This window comes from Mandrillus leucophaeus, unplaced genomic scaffold (assembly GCF_000951045.1).
Source record: "Mandrillus leucophaeus isolate KB7577 unplaced genomic scaffold, Mleu.le_1.0 Scaffold241, whole genome shotgun sequence".
Taxonomy (NCBI): domain Eukaryota; kingdom Metazoa; phylum Chordata; class Mammalia; order Primates; family Cercopithecidae; genus Mandrillus; species Mandrillus leucophaeus.
This window is the reverse complement of record NW_012102488.1, coordinates 2713026-2728698: the sequence shown is the minus strand read 5'-3', so window position 1 is coordinate 2728698 and position 15673 is coordinate 2713026. Positions and strand designations below refer to the sequence as shown.

The 15673-nt window shown below is 48.5% G+C and overlaps 1 protein-coding gene across 2 annotated transcripts in view; it reads left to right on the top strand.

Moving 5' to 3' along the window:
- The first annotated feature begins 8368 nt into the window (after nucleotides 1-8368).
- Nucleotides 8369-15673, top strand: part of ACSBG1 (acyl-CoA synthetase bubblegum family member 1) — a 67567-nt gene continuing 60262 nt past the window's right edge. For both annotated transcript variants that reach the window (XM_011982696.1, XM_011982694.1), the window contains exon 1: nucleotides 8369-8930. In XM_011982696.1, coding sequence (XP_011838086.1) covers nucleotides 8800-8930 — 131 coding nt within the window. In that variant the 5' untranslated portion in view covers nucleotides 8369-8799. The remainder of the gene's footprint in view (nucleotides 8931-15673) is intronic.

The following is a 15673-nucleotide window of genomic DNA, read 5'->3' as shown; positions in this document are numbered from 1 at the left end:
AGAAGGCCCTAACCCAAGCCCCAGTGTTAAGCTTGCCAATGGGGCAAGACTTTTCTTTATATGTCACAAAAAAACAAAAACAAAAACAAAAACAAAAAAAACAGGAATAGCTCTAGGAGTCCTTACACAGGTCCAAGGGATGAGGTTGCAACCCGTGGCATACCTGAGTAAGGAAATTGATGTAGTGGCAAAGGGTGGCCTCACTGTTTATGGATAGTGGTGGCAGTAGCAGTCTTAGTATCTGAAGCAGTTAAAATAATACAGGGAAGAGATCTTACTGTGTGGACATCTCATGATGTAAATGGCATACTCACTGCTAAAGGAGACTTGTGGCTGTCAGACAACCGTTTACTTAAATATCAGGCTCTATTACTTGAAGGGTCAGTGTTGTGACTGTGCACTTGTGCAACTCTTTTTTTTTTTTTTGAAATAGAGTCTCACTCTGTCGCCCAGGCTGGAGTCCACTGGCACGATCTCAGCTCACTGCAAGCTCCATCTCCCAGGTTCATGCCATTCTCCTGCCTCAGCCTCTCGAGTAGCTGGCAATTCTTAACCCAACCACATTTCTTCCAGACAATAAAGAAAAGATAGAACATAACTGTCAACAGGTAGTTGCTCAAAACTATGGCACTCGAGGGGACCTTTTAGAGGTTCCCTCGACTGATCCCAAGCTCAACTTGTATACTGACGAAAGTTCCTTTGTAGAAAAAAGACTTCAAGAAACGGGATATGCAGTGGTCAGTGATAATGAAATACTTGAAAGTAATCCCCTTACTCCAGGAACTAGTGCTTAGCTGTCTGAACTAATAGCCCTCACTCGGGCACCAAAATTAGGAAAAGGAAAAAGGGTAAATATATATACAGACTCTAAGTATGCTTACCTAGTCCTCCATGCCCATACAGCAATATGGAGAGAAAGGGAATTCCTAACTTCCGAGGAAACACCTATCAAACATCAAAAAGCCATTAGGAGATTATTATTGGCTGTACAGAAACCTAAAGAGGTGGCAGTCTTACACTGCGGGGTCATCAGAAAGGAAAGGGAAATAGAAGGGAACCGCCAAGTGGATATTGAAGCAAAAAGAGCCACAAGGCCGGACCTTCCATTAGAAATGCTTATAGAAGGACCCCTAGAATGGAGTAATCCCCTCTGGGAAACCAGGCCCCAGTACTCAGAAGAAGAAATAGAATGGGGAACCTCATGAGGACATAGTTTCCTCCTCTCAGGATGGCTAGCCACCGAGGAAGGAAAAATACTTTTGCCTGCAGCTAAACAATGAAGATTACTTAAAACTCTTCACCAAACCTTTCACTTAGGCATAAATAGCACCCATCAGATGGCCAAATCATTATTTACTGGACCAGGCCTTTTCAGAACTCTCAAGCAGAGAGTCAGGGCCTGTGAAGTGTGCCAAAAAAAAAAAACCCCTGCCTTATTGCCAAGCTCCTTCAGGAGAACAAAGAACAGGCATTACCCAGGAGAAGACTGACAACTCGATTTTACCCACATGCCCAAATCTCAGGGATTTCAGTATCTACTAGTTTGGGTAGATACTTTCACTGGTTGGGCAGAGGCCTTCCCCTGTGGGACAGAAAAGGCCCAAGAGGTAATAAAGGCACTAGTTCATGAAATAATTCCCAGATTCGGACTTCCCCGAGGCTTACAGAGTGTCAATGGCCTCGCTTTCAAGGCTACAGTAACCCAGGGAGTATCCCAGACGTTAGGTATACAATATCACTTACACTGGACCTAGAGGCCACAGTCCTCAGGGAAGGACAAAAAAATGAACAAAACACTCAAACGACATCTAAAAAAGCTAACTCAGGAAACCCACCTTGCATGGCCTGCTCTGTTGCCTATAGCCTTTACTAAGAATACAAAACTCTCCCCAAAAAGCAGGACTTAGCCCATACAAAATACCATAAGGATGGCCCTTCCTAACCCATGACCTGGTGCTTGACTGAGAGATGGCCAACTTAGTTGCAGACATCACCTCCTTAGCTAAATGTCAACAAGTTCTTAAAACATTACAAGGAACCTGTCCCTGAGAAGAGGGAAAGGAACTATTCCACCCTGGTGACATGGTATGAGTCAAGTCCCTTCCCTCTAATTCCCCATCCCTAAATACATCCTGGGAAGGACCCTACCCAGTCATTTTATCTACCCAAACCATGGTTAAAAAGGCTGGAGTGGAGTCTTGGATACATCACACTGGAGTCAAATCCTGGATACTGCCAAAGAAACCCAAAAACCAGGAGACGATGCTAGCTTTTCCTGTGAACCTCTAGAGGATCTGCGCCTGCTCTTCAAGCAACAACCAGGAGGAAAGTAACTAAAATCATAAATCCCCATGGCCCTCCCTTATATTTTTCTCTATACTGTTCTCTTACCCCCTTTCACTCTCACTGCACCCTCTCCAGGCCGCTGTATGACCAGTAGCTCTCCTTACCAAGAATTTCTATGGAAAATGTGGCTTCCAGAAAATATTAATGCCCCATATATCTAAGGGAACCCCCACCTTCACTGCCCACACCCATATGCCCCACAGCTGCTATAACTCTGCCACTCTATACATGCATGCAAATACTCATTATTGGACAGGAAAAAGGATTAATCTTAGTTGTCCTGGAGGACTTGGAGCCACCGTCTGTTGGACTTACTTCACCCATACCGGTATGTCTGATGGGAGTGGAGTTCAAGATCAGGCAAGAGAAAAACACGTAAAGGAAGTACTCTCCCAACTGACCTGGGTACATAGCACGCCTAGCCCCTACAAAGGACTAGATCTCTCAAAACTACATGAAACCCTCCGTACCCGTACTTGCGCGGTGAGCCTATTTAATACCACCTTCACTGGGCTCCATGAGGTCTCGGCCCAAAACCCTACTTACTGTTGGATGTGCCTCTCCCTGCTCTTCAGGCCATATATTTCAATCCCTGTACCTAAACAATGGAACAATTTCAGCACAAAAATAAACACCACTTCCGTTTCAGTAGGACCTCTTGTTTCCAATGTGGAAATAACCCATACCTCAAACCTCACCTGTGTAAAATTTAGCAATACTATAGACACAACCAACTCCCAATGCATCAGGTGGGTAACTCCTCCCACACGAATAGTCTGCCTACCCTCAGGAGTATTTTTTGTCTGTGGTACCTCAGCCTATCATTGTTTGAATGGCTCTTCAGAATCTATGTGCTTCCCCTCGTTCTTAGTGCCACCTATGACCATCTACACTGGACAAGATTTATACAATCATGTTATACCTAAGCCCTGCAACAAAAGAGTACCCATTCTTCCTTTTGTTATCAGAGCAGGAGTGCTAGGTGGACTAGGTACTGGCATTGGTGGTATCACAACCTCTACTCAGTTCTACTACAAACTATCTCAAGAACTAAACGGTGACATGGAATGGGTCGCCGACCCCTCCAGAGGAAATCCTAGCTACACAACCCCTACTATGCCCTAGTTCAGCAGGAGCAGTTAGAGTGGTAGTCGGCCGCCTCCCCAACAGCACTTGGGTTTTCCTGTTGAGAGGGGGGACTGGGAGACAGGACTAGCTGGAGTTCCTAGGCCGACTAAGAATCTCTAAGCCTAGCTGGGAAGGTGACTGCATCCACCTTTAAACACGGGGCTTGCAACTTAGCTCACACCCGAACAATCAGGTAATAAATCGCTAAATGTCTAATCGCTAAAATGCTAATTAGACAAAAAAAGGAGGTAAAGAAATAGCCAATCATCTATCGCCTGAGAGCACAGCAGGAGGGACAATGATCGGGATATAAACCCAGGCATTGGAACCAGCAACAGCTACCGTCTTTGGGTCCCCTCCCTTTGCATGGGAGCTCTGTTTTCATTCTATTAAATCTTGCAACTGCACTCTCTTCTGGTCTGTGTTTGTTATGGCTCAAGCTGAGCTTTCACTCACCATCCACCACTGCTGTTTGTCGCAGTCACAGACCCGCCACTGACTGCCATCCCTCCGGATCCAGCAGGGTGTCCACTGTGCTCCGGATCCAGCTAGGCGCCCTTTGCTGCTCCTGATCGGGCTAAAAGCTGCCATTATTCCTGCACGGCTAAGTGCCCGAGTTCGTCCTAATTGAGCTGAACACTAGTCACTGGTTCTCTTCCGTGACCCACAGCTTCTAATAGAGCTATAACACTCACCACATGGCCCCAGATTCCATTCCTTGGAATCCGTGAGGCCAAGAACCCCAGGTCAGAGAACATGAGGCTTGCCACCATCTTGGAAGGGGCCCGCCGCCATCTTAGGAGCTCTGGGAGCAAGAAGCCCCCAGTTAACAGTTTCACAAAAACTCTGTCATTTTCAAGTTTAAACTTAGTCAAGTCGTAGTGTCCCATTTCTAGGAATTTATCCTAGAGATAGACTAGCTCAAGTACGAACCACGCAAGGATAAGATTATTCATCGCAGCTTCATCTGTAACAGCAAAAGACTGAAAACAACCTAAATGTTCATCCTACAGAGCTGTTGAAATGCATCTCGGGCCAGCCCTTCCATGGAATGCTATACATACCCCCTAAAAAGAGAACCAGGAAGCTCTCCAGGCAAAAATATGAAAAGTTCTCCAGCAAATGTTGTCAAGCATAAGAAGATATGAAACTGTGTATGCCATATGTTAGCATTTGTATATATCCAAGATATTTCTAGAATGATGCAAAAAAATATTTTAACAGTGGTGGCTCTGGAGAAAAGAAATGAGTGAAGAATGGTGAGGAGAGGGACAGAAAAGTGGGAGGAAAATTGAGTTTTTACTGTGAAGCCTTTTGTACCTTTCAAAACATTTTATTGAGGTAAAAATCACATAACATTAAATTCACTGTTTTAAAATGTAGGATTCATGGCTGGGCATGGTGGCTCACACCTATAATCCCAGTACCTTGGGAGGCTGAGACAGGAGGATCCTTTGAGGCCAAGAGTTCAAGACTATCCTGGGAAATATAGCAAGACCTTGTCTCTACAAAAAAATTTAAAAATTAGCCAGGCATGGTGATACATGCCTGTAGTCCCAGTCACTTAGGAGGCTGAAGTGGGAGGATCACTGGACCCTGGGAGTTTGAGGCTGCAGCGAGTTACAGTCACACCACCGCATTCCAGCCTGAGCAACAGAATGAGATCCTGTCTCAAAATAAAAAAAAGAAAATGTACAATTCAGTGACATTTAGTACATTCACAGTGTTGTGCAACCATCATCTCTATCTAGATTCAAAACATGTTCATCACCCCAAAAGGAGACCCCATACTCATCAAGCAGTTAGTCCCCTTTGTACATTTTCATGTTACACTGTATCAGTCAGGGTTCTGCAAGAAACAGATGGCCCCCTTAAAAGGGGCAGGTGAAGAACTTAATGAAGGGACAAAGAGGTGAGGACAGTGTTAAGGGAACCACAGGGGATGGTGAGGCAGCTGCAGGGAGCTAGACACTTCTGACCTGAAGGAGCTGGGGAGGAACTGTTCCCCCTGAGGCCAGAGCTGGCCGGAGGGGCTGCTGCTAGAAGGACAAGGATGCACCTGCTGCCAAAAGTGTGGCCAGCCAGGAGGGAAGGAGGAGAATAAAAACTCCAACCTTTCTTTCTCTCCACCTTCTGTCCTGCCACCACCTGGCATTGGCCTGACAACCAGAGGCCAGAGGCTGGGAGCCCAAGGGATGCTCACACAGGGCAGCTCTGGGGACAGAGCAAGGGGAGAGAGTAGAGAGGGAATCTGGGGCAAACAGAATAACTGGCATGTTGCTTGTCTTTATTTTTCAAAATGAAATGAGCCATTCAAAAAGTTCAGCTGAATCAGACTCCACTACGGCCTGACCTTTTCAGCACCATGTCCCAGCCTTGAACTTCTGTTGCTATGTTCCCTTTGTCCTGGTTGCCAGGTGGGGTCAGCCCTGTTCTCAGTGACTACAGAATGACCATGTTCCCATTAGCCTCTGTTGCCAGCCCACCAACTTTCTCCTCCAGCAGCCACTTGACCCTCAGTTCACTGACTGCCCTGGCAAGGGGGTCTGCTGGGCCTTTTTGCTCTTAGTTCCTTGAAGCCATCTTTTCTCTGTGGCCTGTGCTGAGCACTCTGGGGGCCCTGTCGCTTTCTTGGGCCACCTCAGGTCCTTGTTATGCTCAGACCTGGAAGATCTGCCCAAGGAAGGTCTTCTTAAGGCCCTCCCCAGGGCCTTGCCTCTGTTTGAACTATCTTGCCCTTCTTGGTTCCCTGGATCTATAAGAATCTGAGGGAAGGGGAAGGAAGGGGTGTTGGGAATAAAAAACTTACACATTTTTCCAAACCTTCCCAGGCTTTCATCTTGACCCAGGCTTTTGAACTTCAGAGCTGAGCATTCTATGTCTTTTTCTCTGATTATGGTTCTCCTCGGGTGGGGAGACACTGACTTGTCACTTACAGTGGTGTCTCACTGGATCCCTCCAATCAGCCCATGGGCAAAGGGCTCCCCATCACCTTCTCACGTCCAGCTGGAGCTGGTGGCCACTTTGGCCCACCCCAGGCCATCACCCTCATGATTCAAGCAGTTAAAACTGAGGCCAGGAGAGGGCAGAGATCTGCCCAAGATCATGGTGGAGGGCGAGTCAGTGGGAGATTCAGGCCTTGCAGCCGGACCCCAGACCTCCCGCTCAGTGTACCTTCAACAGCATTAGGAAGGTAACATTTGGGGGCCTGTGGCCTGAGACCGCGAGTTTGATAGAAGGCAGCCCAGCTTTTTCTCAGTTACCTACCTTCACCAGACAGCATCACCTGTGGCCCAGCTGGACCTATTTCTTCTTGGGGACATCTCATATGTATCCTCACTAACACCTCCTGTACACAATGTATAAGGAATTGAATTGTGTCCCCAAGCAAATTCATGTCTACCCAGAGCCTCAGAATGTGATCTTTTTTGAAAATAGGGTCTCTGCAGATACAGTTAGTTAAGATGAAGTTCTATGGCATCAGGGAAGGCCCTACTCCAATGACCGGTGTCCATGTAAGAAGAGAAAATAGGAACATAAACTGCTATGGTTGGAAAATTTCCAACAAATTTCATATGTTGGAAACTTAACCTCAAAATTCTTATGTTGATTGGAGGTGGGGCCCTTGGGAGGTAATTAGGATTAGGAAAGGTCATCAGGGTGGGGTCCCATGTTGAAACTGGAAACTACAAGAGGAAGAGAGACCTGAGCTGGCACCACACTCTTGCCCTCTCACCATGTGATGCCCTCCACATTATGATATAGCAAGAAAACCCTCACCAGATGCCAGCATCTTAATATTGGACTTCCAGCCTCCAGAGCTTTAAGAAATCAATTTTGTGTGTGTGTGTGTGTGTGTGTGTGTGTGTTTTGGTGTTTTTTTAAATTTGTTTGTTTGTTTTGTTTTTTGAGGCAGGGTCTCACTCTGGTTGCCCAGGCTGGAGTGCAGTGGTGCAATCATGGATGACTACAGTCTCAACCTCCCAGACTTGAGTGATCATCCCACCTCAGCCTCCCAAGTGGCTGGGGCCACTGGCGCACACCACGGCGTGGAACCCAGCTAATTTTGTTTTATTTTTTGAAGATACAAAGTCTCACTATGTTGCTCAGGATGGTCTTGAACTCCTAGGCTCGAGCGATCCTCCCACCTTGGCTTTCCAAAGTGCTGAGATTAAAGGCATGAGCTTCCATACCCAGCCTATTTTCATTATGAATTACCCAGTCTGAGGTATTCAGTGAGAGCAACAGAAAATGGACCAAGGCTTTGACACAGAGGAAAGACAGCCATGTGAGGACAGAGGCAGAGGCTGGAGAGATGCACATGCAAGCCAAGGAACACCCAGGATGGCCAGTGACCACCAGCAGCTGGGAGAGAGGCAAAGAAGAGTCTGCGCACAGGCCTTAGACAGAGTGTGGCCCTGCGCACATCTTCATTTCCAACATCTGGCCTCCAGAGCCATGAGAGAATATATTTCTGTTGTTGGAAGCCATCCAACTTGTGGAACTTTGTTACAGCAGCCCTGGGGAATGAATACACGGTTTTAGAGGTGAGACTTTTGGTATTCAGAAAAAGGCCTTGTCCTATGTGAATTTCCCATCTCTTTATGGCTGCCTGAAAACCCACCCGTAACATGCTTCCTTCCTTTAGAAGAAGGGGCAGGTCCTGGCTTCTATTCAGATGTCCCTGGAAAGTCACATTCCTCGGTTGCCTCTATCATGTCTTCAGTGCAAATGCTTCTATAGACCGTGTGACAGTTCTCAGTGTTGGAAATGTCTCCTTCCTTCCGCCGGGGTGGGCTCCCTCCTCAGATCTCCAGCCTCCACGCAGGACCTGGGGGAGGTGGACTGAGTGGGTGAGATCCCTCCCAGGGCAGCATTCGGCAGACTGCAAGTCAAGAGTGCAGAGTGTATGCAGCCAGGGGTAGCAGCCACTTCAGGATATGGGTCTGGATTTGTGCTGAAAACCACTATGGCCTTTTAAAGCCAGTGAGGAGGTTTTCTGGGGGCCCAGAAGCCCTGAGCCCATTGGCCAGACCTCCTGGGAGAAGCGGAGCAGATTTGCATCAAAAAGAACACTGGCTTCATTGAAATTCTCCTCATCTTGAGTGAAACAAAACCACAAAGAAGAGGAAAGTTTTAATTCTGAGAAACTTCACTGAGGAGCTTTTTTTTTTTTTTTTAACTTCTAAAAATAGAGAGGAAATGAGCCTCTTTGGGTCACTCTAGTTGCCGCCTCCCCCCGCCCCATGCCTGCCCCCGCTGCCCACTCAAGGCCAGCCTCTCACAGTGGGTGACTGAGCTGTCTTCAGTGGAAGCCCGAGGCAGATGCCACGCAATTCTGGAGCTGGATACGGCTGCCCACACGGGGACCCCAGCATGCTGGACAGCAGAGAGACCCCACAGGAGAGCCGGCAGGACATGACTGTGGGGACCACCCAAGAAAAATTGAAAACCAGGTAAGTCGGTGGTTGGGTTTCTGCACACTGCACCTGTGGGCCGAGTTCTAGACTTTACTCTGCTGTGTGAACTTGGGCAAGTTGCTTCTCTCTCTGAGCCTCAGTTTCTTCACCTGGGAAATGAAGGGAAGGATCTGGGCAATCCGTAAGATGGAAGAAGAACCAGTCATTTGGAGGGTTACTTAGCATAGCCAAGAAAGGCTCATCAAAGAATGAGGCACATCCCAGGGGTATGAGCTGGGGCTGCAGTGGGAGACCCGTTGGATCTCAATTGGATGGAGGAGGAAATTTTTAGTCAAGAAGAACATTTCCCTGTCTTCTCAAGGGGGCCTTTTGCCTGCAGGTGTCAAAGACAGACAAGTTTTGTCGGGGAGCCAGAGGTTCTCGCTCCGGTTTGCTGTGTGACCTTGGCAAGTCCCTTTGCCCCTCTGGGCTGTAGCTTCCCTGTCTGAATATGAGTGCAGTGGCTGAGGTTTCCCTAAAGCCCTTCCACTGTGTATATTCCAGTGATCTGTGATTCAGAGGAAGCGGATTCAATGTGTCAGGCATTCACCAATGCCCACCCTGGCCCAGGCCCTATCCATCCAGGGAGTAGGGGATCCTGAGAAGATGGGACTCAGTCCCAGCCCTGGGATGCCCTGGTCAGGAGGCAGGAAGAAGGCAGGCACATGCGCGCGCGCACACACACACACACAGACACAAACACACACACTGTGATTTGTGTCCAGGAGGGGCACAGGCTAAGGGGCAGAGAGAGGGAGGCTTCTAACTGGGGCGCCTGAGATGGACCTTGACAGTCAGAGTGGAGACAAGAGCAGTCGGCAGGGAGAACGACCTAGCAAAGCAAGATAGGAAGTATGGGGATGGGAGAAGTCTGGATGGTGGGTGCATAGAACCGGGGAGGACAGGAGCTAAATGCCAGGGCCCGAGCCCTCTGTAGTAATGGGGAGGAAATGCCAGTATCTGAGCTTCCAAGACTATGGCCACTGTCCTGATGGGAGGTTATGGGGAAGGAAGATAGAGGGAAATGGGAACAGATGTTAACACACCTCAGAGATGCAGAGGCCCCTCCAAGGGCTGGCAGCTGGGCCGTGCCCTGGGTCTCCGGAGGACCCTGCTAAGCCAAAGTGGACTCCCGTTCTCCCAGAAGCAAGGACTCCTCCCTGCAAAGCCTCCAGGAGCATGAGGGCCAGCCCATCCCTCGGCATAGGTCAGACGCACAGAGGGTCAAGGGCCCCTGGAGGAAAGTTGGACTGACTTCCTCACCTTAGGGCAGATTCAGTATCTCCTCTGGGCCCTGGTATCCTGGCACTTCCACTCCTCCCTGGGGCTTGTGGGCTCAGAGAGCAGGAAGGCCAGGCGAGATGCTCAGAGGAGCACATCGAAATGTGTCCAGAGACCAGGCACAATGGCTCACGCCTGTAATCCCAGCACTTTGGGATGCTGAGTCGGGTGGATTGCCCGGGGTCAGGAGTTCGAGACCAGCTTGCCCAATGTGATGAAACTCTGTCTCTACTGAAAATACAAAAATTAGTCAGGTAGTGTTACATGCCTGTAATCCCAGCTACTCAGGAGGCTGAGGCAGAAGAATCGCTTGAACCCAGGAGGTGCAGATTGCAGTGAGCCAAGACCGTGCCACTGCACTCCAGCCTGGGCCACAAGAGCAAAACTCCAACTCATAAAAAAAAAAAAAAAAGGAAACAAATGTGTCCAGAGCAGAGGTAGACAGGCATGAGGACAGCCAGGGCCAGGGGAGCCCTTGAAAACAAAAATCAAGGTCTGCAGGATCTCAGGGTCTTCTGCTCGCTATGAGTGAGGGGCCAAGTGGGGCTCAGGAGCCCAGTGGCTTTGACGTCCATGTCTCAGGCCTATGGTGAATAGGGGTGGCAGAGGGTCCTGTGTGCCCTGCAAGGCTCACAGAGGCCCGGGCTTGTTTTGCAGACATCACTGAAGGAAGGTAGGCAAACTTGAGGCAGAACCCTAGGCTTGTGCAGAGGAGGACTCCCTCCTGAAAGAGTAAATGGGTCTTGGGACCCTGTAGGGAAAGAGAAAGGCTAAAAACCCAAGAGTTGGAGTGCCAGTTCGACTACTTTCTTGCTGAGTGACTTTGGATACATTGTTTAACTTCTCTGGGCCTCGATAGCATCCTCTGTGCAAATAAATATAAAATGCCTGAACTTCATTGACACTGCAGAAAAATTGGGTGGATTCCACCAACTGATGTATATGAAAATGTTTTCAAAGCACAAGAGTTACCCATCACAGGCATAGTAACCCTTATAGCGAGATCCTGGAATGCTCTTAGCAGCAGGCTGGAGGGCACATGCCTTGGGTTCCAGTCCAGCTCTGCTCCTAACCCATTCTGTGACCCTTGGCAAGACATCTTCTCTGAGCCTCAGTTTCCCCATCTGTCAAACAGGGAAGCCAAACCTGCTCTGACATTCTTGCAGAGCAGCTGTGAGGAAAGAACTTAATTCTTGTTAAACATTGTTCTAAAGTCAGAGAGAGCCAGGTGCAGTGGCTCATGCCTGTAATTCTAGCACTTTGGAAGGCCAAGGAAGGAAGATTGCTTGAGTGCAGGAGTTCAAGACCAGTCTGGGCAACAAAGCAAGACCTTGTCTCTGCTAAAAATTTAAAAATTGGCCAGGCATGATGGTGTGCATCTGTAGTCCCAGCTACTCAGGAGGCTGAGGTGGGAGGATCACTGGAGCTCAGGAGTGTGAGGCTGCAATGAGCTATGGCCACTGCACTCTAGCCTGGACTACAGAGCAAGACTCTGTCTCAAAAAAAAAACAATAAAAATTAAAAATAGGCTGGGCACAGTGGCTCACACCTGTAATTCCAGCACTTTAGTAGGGCAAAACGGGTGGATTGTTTAAGCCCAGAAGTTTAAGACCAGCCTGGGTAACATGGCGAAACCCCGTCACTACGAAACATACAAAAATTTGCTTAAAAAAATACAAAAAAGGCCGAGCACAGTGGCTCACGCCTGTAATCCCAGCACTTTGGGAGGCCAAGGTGGGCAGATCACCTGAGGTCGGGAGTTTGAGACCAGCCTGACCAACATGGAGAAACTCCATCTCTACTAAAAAAATACAAAAAAAAAAATTAGCCAAGCCTGGTGGTGCATGCCTGTAATCCCAGCTACTTGAGAGGCTGAGGCAGGAGAACTGCTTGAACCTCGGAGGCGGAGGTTGTGGTGAGCTGAGATTGCACCATTGCACTCCAGCCTGGGCAACAAGAGTGAAACTCCGTCTCAAAAAAAGAAAAAAAAAAAATTAGCCAGATGTGGTGGCACATACCTGTGGTCCCAGCTACTCAGAAGGCTGACGTGGGAGAATCAGTTGAGCCCGGGAGGTCAGGCTATGATGGCACCACTGCACTCCACTTGGGTGACACAGCAAGACCCTGTCTCAAAAAATAGGTAAATAAATAAGGCAGAGAGATCGTTGTTCTTGCCGCCACTGTGATGCCCCTTTCTGCTTCTCTGCTCCTCCAGGCCAACTCCAGGAGGGAAGGTGTATTAGTCTGTTTTCCCGCTGCTGATAAAGACATACCAGAGACAGGGAAGTTTACAAAAGAAAGAGGTTTATCGGACTTACAGTTCCATGTGGCTGGGGCGGCCTCACAATCATGGCAGAAGATGAAAGGCACGTCTCATATGGCAGCAGACAAGACAAGAGAGCTTGAGTAGAAAAACTCCCCCTTATAATGACCATCAGATCTCGTGTGACTTACTATAATGCGAACAGCATGGGAAAGACCTGCCCCCATGATGCAATTACCTCCCGCCTGTTCTCTCTCACAACACATGGGAATTCAAGACGAGATTTGGGTGGAGACACAGCCAGACCATATCAGAAGGGCTCTATCTCAGACCCGCCCATTTGCCCTGACCTTGTGGCCATGGCAGCTGCTCCTGGGGAAAGGCGGGTCTGCATTCCTCCATAGCCTGAGAGGGGCTTATCTTCCCCCCGATTCCCAGTGTTGCAGAGGGGAAGACAGAAGGTGGAAGAAAGGGGAGGCTGAGAGCCAGGGGAGAGCTTGCACCCTGCCCTGACCACGAGAGTTCCCTTTCCTGCCACACCAGTTGCAGGGCTGGATCCGAGTGATTGGGGCAGGTGTCTGGAGGAAACAGCCAGGCCGGGGCCAGGAGAGGCAAAACCAATGGGGCCTGAGCTGACACTGGCCCTGCTCTGGCAGCCTGTGTTCTGTGCCCTTGAGGCTGTGGCTGTAGACCATGTCCTCCATCAGCGACACCCCTTGAGCCTGCCCAGGGCATGGGTCCCGACCCTGGGAAGCCCTCTGTCCGGTGGAGACACCAGTCTCCCTGAGCCTAAGGAAGCCCATTGTGGAGGAAGGGCTTGGGAAGGAACCTAAGAAGAGGACAGTCCATCCTGGGTTTGAAAGGCTGTGGATGCCCGGATGGCAAGCAGGGCACTGTGCTGACCAAAGGCATGGTTGTGGAGATGTTACGAGTGGCCATCAGACTGGTCAGGTTGGGGCCCGGCTAACTTCTGCGCCTAGAGAGGTTGACATGGCCAGACTAAGGGCAGCCAGGCCCAAAGGACGAGGCACTCAGGAGCTCTGGGAGGGGTGCAAGCAGCAGAAGCCCAGGGAGAGCCTGGTTTGGGGTTTGTGAATCTAGCAGCAGTGAGTACAGGCTGGACTAGGGGTGAGGTGGAGGCAGGAGGCCAGGACTTCGGAGCTCCAAGGGTCCCATCTGGCCCAGGGAGGGCTGTCAGGCTCTGAACTGACCACACTCACTCTGGGCTTCTAGCTGACTCTCCCGGCACTGCCTACCCAAAGACTGGGTGCAGAGAGGAGCCCCCTAAGAGCCAGGGATGTGGAACAGTCACAGGAGGCAGCTACAAGCTGCGTGAGCAAGGCTGTTCCCATGGACAGAGTTTTCCCAGGATGACAGGGAGTGAGCTCTGCCTCTCTGGCGTGTGCTAGCCTAGGAGGGGCAATCGCAAGGCGAATGTCACTGAAAGAACACAGGTGTCCTTAAACATGGACTATCTGGGCTTTCTAGTGCTGAAATTCTTCCCACTCCCACTGCCCACTTCCCGTGATATTGAAACACAGTTGTTGTTTCATGTTTTGGTTTCTTTATTGTTTTTCTCTCTTTTTGATAAGAATACCTTCATTTATTCAAAATTATTTATTGTAGAATAAGCAGGCATTGTGCTAAGCACTGAAGAATATAACAGAAAACAAAAACAAGTCTGTACCTGAAGGAGTTTTCATGCTCACAGGGAAGACAGACATTAACAAATAATTGTTCAATTAAACTGCAATTGTGACAGGTGCCATGAAGGAATAAAAAAAAAAAAAAGGGAATATAATCAATGCCACTGAATTATACACTTAAAAATATTTCAAATGGAAAATTTTATGTTATATGTATTTTACCACAATAAAAACATTTTTAAAAAATGTTGATAATTAAAAACACAAAAAAAGACAGAGGGAATATAACGAAGATCTGACTTGGTCTTGAGGGTTGGTGCAGGCTCTCCTGGTAAAGCAATATTTAAACTGAGACCTGAAACAGGAGTAGGAGTTGGTTAGGGGAAGAACTTTCTAGGAAATGGGTGCAGCATGTGCAAAGCCCCCAAGGTGGGATAGAGCTTGTAGTGTTCAAGAAACTAAAAGGCAGTGGGAACAGGGCAGATTTGGGACTATCATGTAAAAGCCACAGGAAATCAAAGTGCTGGTGTCAAGAGCCCAAGATCAAAGGGTCAGGCACATCCGTGGAAAGCGTGAGTCTCTAGGGCAAACGAACGCTGGTCCTAGACTTCTGAGTACAGATCTGGATAACTTCCGGATGCAAGTCAGCCCAAGCCAGCTCTAGTCCTTGCAGGAGCTGCAGAGATTTTAGCCAGGGGCAGCAGAGCTCAAACTGACCTGAAATCAGGATCTGGGCCCAAAGCTAAATCACTGTCTCCAGGCAAGCCCCTGAATGGCAGAGTACCAGGCAAGCAGGTTTTTTAGGTCACTAAGTCCAACCCACTGTATTACAGTATTCACATATTATCAATCTACTCTGACTTGATTGCCTCCAGGGAAGGGGAACTCACTACTTACCTCTTCATCCCTGCAAAATCACAGTTTCATCTAGGGCCAGTGGTGGTAGAAAAAAAATCCTATCTCACACTGGGTCCTATAAGAGACCCCTGGATCCCAGCTCTGGCCTCCTACCCAGACAATTCTGGCTTTTTGCAAGGGAGCCTGTGAGGAACACTTTAGAACAGGGCTGGGAAGGTCCTTTGGAAACTGTAAAGGTTGTGAGTATGTGAAGGCTATCTAGGGCCTAGCTCAGACTCTGGTCCCAAACAGCTGTAAAATAAGAATTTAGATGTTAGCTGGGTGTGGAGGTGCGTGCATCTATAGTCCCAGCTACTCAGGAGGCTAAGGCAGGAGATCAGTCAATTAATCAGTCTGCACCCTCCTTTTCCCATAAGTAACCACTGTTCTGAACAGCCAGCGTTCCAGCTGTTCTTGAGGATGGCATGCATGGGATCACACAGAACATTACTTGTCTGACTCCTTGCACTCATCGAAATGTTTGTGAGATTGATCAGTATTGCTAAGTATCTCAGTAGTTCGTTCATCTGTACGTTTAAGTAGAATTCCATTGTATGGCTATACTACAATTTTTTTATCCATTAATCTATTGATGGGCATTTGAGTTGTTTCCAGTTTGAAGATTTTGTGAATAAAGCTGCTATGAAATTCTT